Source organism: Etheostoma spectabile, chromosome 6, assembly GCF_008692095.1.
Source record: "Etheostoma spectabile isolate EspeVRDwgs_2016 chromosome 6, UIUC_Espe_1.0, whole genome shotgun sequence".
NCBI classification, from domain to species: Eukaryota; Metazoa; Chordata; class Actinopteri; order Perciformes; family Percidae; genus Etheostoma; species Etheostoma spectabile.
Window position 1 is genome coordinate 24,473,066 of NC_045738.1, and position 6,420 is coordinate 24,479,485.

The window sequence follows — 6,420 nt, forward strand, 5'->3', positions numbered from 1 at the left end:
AAATTAAAAGCTGGAATGGAGGCAGGTGCATCTGGTCTAGGCGCTACCGCTTGTGTGTCCACGAATGTTTATTAGCCGCTCTGATTATTCTGTCCCCCACAGGTGACAAACTGCTGGGAAATAAATGACCATAAGGTGTACACAGTGAGCCAAATTACATCAACATATAAAGGGACTGCTTGTGTAAAATGGCGGATCTACCGTATGTACACAAGACTAAAAATGTTTTTTCTTAATTATGCCATTGATCATTGGTCTAAGAACAAAAAATGGAAAAATTATGTATAATGTTCTGAATCCAAAGTGAACATTCAAATAGGGGTTGTAATGTATCAATGATCGGATCATTTACCATTATAATCATATATATAATAAACTAGAGGGACGACCTGCAGTACAGCCTGCCGGTGTGGGAGCGTTCTGCCCGACCGGCGCCTCTTTACTACGGCTCTTCTTAGGTCATGCTGAATAGGTTCTAGATGGCCCCCGGGACTTCCTCCCTTTGACACACTGGCTCCTTTCTCCTTTATCTTCTTTGTGTGATCCATTTCCAGAAAATGCTTGTTACTAACTTGTGGTCCTGGGAGTCATTCCCAGAGTCTCTTGTTCTTTTCTCTCCCAGCTGTTTCCTTGGTCAGAGGTCAACACACATGGTTGCAGCGTCACCGTGGTCCTGCTTCCGTTCGTGAGTGTGCGATTACATACTGCCCACGTACCGGCTGTGCCTGTTAAACCCTGCTACCCTGTTGTGCCCAGTGATCACCCTGCTAGCGTCTGTAACACCCTGCACGTCCTGCTGGCCCTGTTACACCCTGCTACGCCCGTTTGGTGACCCGTTACACCTGCTACGTCCTTGTAAAACCACCCTGCTTACGTCCGTCTGGCCGTGTTACCCCTGCTGCCTCCTGTTGTGCCCTGTACACCCTCTACGTACTGTAACCACCGCGCTACGCCCTGTTGTGCCCCCATGTACCCTGCTCGTCTTGGTAACACCTGCTATTCCTGCGTCCCTGTACCTCTCCGCACTGATTGCTGTGAAACACTCGCTCGCCCGTTGTACACCTCATAGCTAACAGTGTCCTGCTGTGACCTGTTACACCGCTACTCCCTGCTATGCATGACAGTACTTCAACTACTATTACTAGTCCTGTTCATTTCTTTACTGTGACTGGTTGCCACGATCACTCACACCCTCAACCGGCCCGTTCAAACTCACCCACCAAGATGCCCCGGTCGGGCCAGGTTATCTTCCTAAAAATGAAGTTTTCCTCGGCACTGTCGCACTAAATTTCTGGGGGGGATTACAGAACGTGTGTTGTCCTTGTTCGAGAGGTGTTCTAGACCAGATCTAGATCCAGTGTCTTGCGTAACTCTTTTATAGTGTACTATAAAATAAAATTGAACTTGAATCAATATTTTTGATACAATCAACAATCCACTTATGATGTCAAAGTGAAAATATCTATGCTATATCTTCTAAGACGCGCCTTATCTTATAAGTTAACATAAATAGTTTAATTAAGTATTTGATTCGTTTGCAGAACTACTTTGAAATTGTGTAGGTGTTTGTGGTTGTGTGTTGTGGTGTGTGGGTGTGTGGTTGTGTGTGTGTGTGTTAGTGGTGAAGTGACAAATGAGCTGTACATCCTCTGAGCTTAGCCACTGGAAGAAAATAGAGGACACATCCGACCAATCAAACAGCTGGGCAGTCTGGACGTCATGTTGCCTGAGCTCATTAATATTCATGAGCTGGATAAAGGATGCTGATAGCCAGGCTCTCATTATCTAGCTGTTAGCCAATCAGAGTCCAGCAGCTTAGCTCATTGAATATTAATAAGACCTGGCCCAAATGGAGCTGAGTGACTCTTCCTGCAGGCTTTCTATACCACGTTAGAATGACTTGAAACAATGTAACCATGGTACCAAGTTACAGAGTCCATGGTAGGAGCTCAGACATTACCACAAAGTCGTGAAATACATGTGACATGGGACTTTTAAACTTAACTTAATAAAACTGTTGATTTATTAAATTTGCAGACTTTGCCATTCTGGTCTATATTTTCCCTAATCCCATGACCAGTGGCAACACTGTAGGACAGGTAACTTGTTAATTTACGCTGTAATATCTCAACATATTCAATGCAATGGAAATCACCAAACCAAACGTTTTCACCATTACTTAATACTTTATTTTCATTAAAAACCACAGATCCACTACATTAGTACAATAGGGTTCAATTAATGTCAAACTAAATAAAGATTAGAGCAGAGCTGGACACATTCATCCAAAGGTAACAGCACAGAGAGGCAGACAGTCACAAAGTCAATCAAAGACAGTGTCCTCCACAGTGTCCAACTCTCAAATCAAATGACGTGTGTTATGTTGAAAGCAGAGTTTCACCAAATAAAGTGGGAGTCATTTTTTTCCCTTTGCAACAGAATGATGTTCCCTATGCAGAGGAGCTGTAACAGTCTATTACCTGGATACACAGGGGGATACGGAGCCTATCTGAATTCTGCTTCCTGATTGGATGATTAACAAAGTGTCTTTTCCTGGCCCCTCTCCACTGACTGGATGCGTGAAGAGGAAACAGAGCGGGTATGGAGTCCAGGGCTACCAGAAGTTGGTCCCTAGAAGAAGACAGAGGTTCAGTAAGTCAAAGGAAATAACTTGGCGGTCCACAGTGGATGGCAGATGAGGAGGAAAAGTAGAGCTGTGTGGGGGTGTTGAGCAGTGAAGATGAAACGTGTTGTATTCAATTAAACATTTTATTAATGGCTCCTTCCACCTTATTAATCAAGGCCAACATTCGAATGGCTATAACTCGAGATGACACCGACAATGAAAAAGGGATTATGAAAGTATCTGGCAGACTGACACTCCCATCTCAAAAGGTTATTAAAACCTTCTGCAACTGGAAGACAAAACCACACCTACAATGAGAGAGAGCAGTGGGAGATTTCATAAGGAAATATGACATGTAGGCCCCGTTAACACTTGGCACCAAAACCCGTCTTGGGTGGTCTGATTACAAGTTGGCAGCTCTAAACACAGGTGAATCCACCCAAAACACTCAAGCTTCACGTTGGGTGCCAGAATGTCCCCAGTTGTGCTTATTAGAAGACAAGACCGGTCTCTCCCACCACCGGGTGTACCCAAACAAACATTTGGACTTGCAGTGGCGTCAAGGACAGTTGTCATGGGACGAGTCAGACGAGGCCTGATTATTGGTTAACATTCATGACAGACTTTTAAATCTTTAATCGCAAAGACTAATAGTTATTATTATTATTAGTATAAAGTCTTGTCTTATTTTATAATGTATATAAAGAAAGAAAAATTACGGAAGGAAATCACTGTTGGGTGCTACCATCATTTAACATTCATTAATATTTACCTATGCGCTATTCATATTCCTTTCTTAGTATTAAACTTCTTTTTTTAGATTATTAGGCCTTCCTTACTGGACAGTTGAAGATATGAAAGGAGAGGGGGGGTGGGGGGTGGGGGGGTGGGGGGAGGCATGCAGCAAAGGGCCGCGCAGGTCGGAGTCAACCCCTGGCCCGCTGCTTTGAGGAGTAACGCTCTATATATGAAAATATTAAACTTCTGAGGAGAACTGTTATTTTCTTAATAAATCAATCAATAATTTGGTCTTCAGAGTAAAAAAAAGTGAAAAATGCCCATTATAATTTTTCAGAACCCAAGTTAAACTATTAAACTGTTTTTTGACCAATGCTTTACTATCATAGAAGACACAGAAAGCCTAATGTTAACATTTTCCTCTTGATAGAATACTCACTTAATCAGTCAGGATAGGATTTTAAAATTGAAGGCTTAAATGCCCAAGTAAAGCTTTATTAGATATTGTTTTCAGGCTGTTGAAGCCATATTTTTACTCTTTTCAGGCTACTCTAAAAAGGAATCCTCCTGTTACGCCATTCCAACTCTGGGTGAGACAACACATATCCAGTCACACCTGAGCAAGATGATTTAATAATTGGGCTTTACAGAAAGAAGATGGTATGTTAAATGGATATTGTTTGAAGATATGCAATGTAGGTTTAAATATCCCTGTCAAAATAATAGTACGACATTAATAGTAGTTAAAAATGTGGTATTTATTGCAGACATTGTTTTGCTTCCAGCACCCCTATCCTATTTAGCAGTTGCATCTTTCCACATATAAAATCCAATATGAGCTGAGAATGAAAACACACCCACTTGGTTACTAGAGCAGCATTTTAAATGTGCATGATACAGAGCCCTGGAAGATGTATTAGCCTGTTATGTCGGTATATGAATACATTATATATATCTAGTGGAGGATTATATTAGACAGCTAAGTAAAAGACTGTGGGGAAAAGAATGATTTTCTCTCTAAAGATGGTTGCTTGTTACTGATGGCAGGTCATAGTTTTCATGTCTTCATAACTACATTACTGGAATATATAATGCAAATTATAGGGCAATGGATGACAGGCCTTACTATACACTAAGTGTTTGAAAATTACATAATATCTCTTCGCCACTTTCCTTCAAAGGAAGCTGTAGGAGCTTTCTTACCTGACAGGGGTTCAGTAGTTGATCATCTTCTTAATTGCCTCAAAGCACTTCCACTTGTCTGGGATGTAGAAGGGTTCAAAGATGTGAGGGAAGGGGGTGTCATAACCGCAGACCCTACTGATGGGGGCCTCCAGGTTAGAGCCTCTCCTGCTCATGGAGAAACAAAAAAAAAAAAAAAAAAAAAAAAAAAAAAAAAAAAATCAGATCAGGACAAATACTATATCATTATTGGTTGAATGCCGTCAGTGCTCACAATACAATTAATTCAGGGAAGCCCCGCTAACATGTTCAGACTACAACAGCTCTGATCCTTAAGTGTTTGATATGTCTGAGAGAAAGAAGAGGCTTCTATCTTACAGTCAGCTGCATGTCACAAGTATGTTCAGCCAATACAATGACAAGGGGACATGTGATGTGATTGACTGGGGAAAAAGGACTATCTCGACAACCTAATTTCATTTTTAGAGCTACAAATGGTTCATATATGGTCATCAGAGCAGGCCAGTGCTAAGGCAATTTGACCAAAGTGCAAAACAAGCCATGACTCATGTCTCTATATTGGCTTTTGACCTCTTCCCATGGAGACAAAGCAGAAATAAGTTGGCCAAAACACTCCAAATGGGACAAACCCCCTGATGAGTTAAATGAACACACTTGGATGCGCGCGCAGACTTACAGAAACAGACCTGAAGTACCCTCTTTCAAATGAAAATGACCTGAAACAACTCAAGCAACTGAAAAAACCAGAACATACGGAGTTGACTCAAAGGGAGCGTGCACAACACCCTCTTTGCATAGTGCCTCGTTGTGCACAGTCTGTCTGACAAAGAGAAGCGGATTTTGACCCGTTTCTTTGGACACTGACAGCATCCCAAACTCAGCCATGTAATCCCACATTAAAGAACCCATGGAGCAGTTTGGCATCGGATAGAGCAGGACGTGTTTGTTTCACTCTATGTTATTCATTTGTTATTCAACATCTGGCAGGGTCTAGGGGAATGTCAGTCTTGATGAGGAGCCGTTTGTGCATTGGTACTTTTACAGCCTGTAAAAATACAACACACCAGGAGAGGAAGAGAGCGACTGCAGCAGAGGTCTGCTGCTCTACGTGCCTGTGGCGTTGACATGGTACAGTAAGAGCTTCTTGGGTTGGATCACTAAATGAACGCATCGCCAAGTAGGAAGGCAAATCCAGAATGATCAAGGTTGGACAGCTTTTAGTTTAAGTGCACCTGACTCGTGGAACAAAATACAGCACTTAAAATCAACTCACTTGTGGTTTTGGACACTAAATAGTCTCGGGAAGGAACTCGTTTTGGTAACATTTACACCCCACATACAATATTAAATGAAGTTAACTGTTTACACAATACAGTAAAGTGAGCTGGATCAGGCACTTATCCACTTACTTGGCCTTCATTAGCAATCAGCCTTTATTAATTTGTGCTGTGTATTATTTGCATACCGGCTTTTATCTGAGAATGAAACGTATATTCAAATATCATATCCTTGCCATATTCACCACTCTGCTGCTTGGAGTTTCTCTTAACAGAAAAAAGCTGTTTTTACAGTTGCTAATTCCCAGAAAATAAATACAATCAAATATATTATCAGTGAAGCTGATGTTAATTCATAAAATTACAAACCGTAACAGTAGATTACACACATGCATTGTATTGTGTGGGGGCAATGTAAGTGGGAATGAAAGCTACTGTAATAACAGGAATGTGTGAATGCAAATACATTGAAAGGCTATTGTTGAAAACCATAAATACCATCTAAAAAGAAGTTTGCTTTCATAAAACGTTCCATTTCTCATCCATTCAATCCTTTTTTTCTGGTGTGTGTTTTGA

At 41.4% G+C, this 6,420-nt stretch overlaps 1 protein-coding gene across 1 annotated transcript in view; it reads right to left on the minus strand.

The window, feature by feature from the left end:
- Positions 1-2,165: 2,165 nt before the first annotated feature.
- The window catches only part of bckdhb (branched chain keto acid dehydrogenase E1 subunit beta), a 52,642-nt gene continuing 48,387 nt past the window's right edge, over positions 2,166-6,420 (minus strand). Inside the window, exons 10-11 of the mRNA XM_032518945.1 lie at positions 4,568-4,717; positions 2,166-2,631 (exon numbers count right to left, since the gene is read on the minus strand). Of these exons, the coding sequence (XP_032374836.1) occupies positions 4,703-4,717 (15 nt within the window). The 3' untranslated portion in view covers positions 2,166-2,631; positions 4,568-4,702. The remainder of the gene's footprint in view (positions 2,632-4,567; positions 4,718-6,420) is intronic.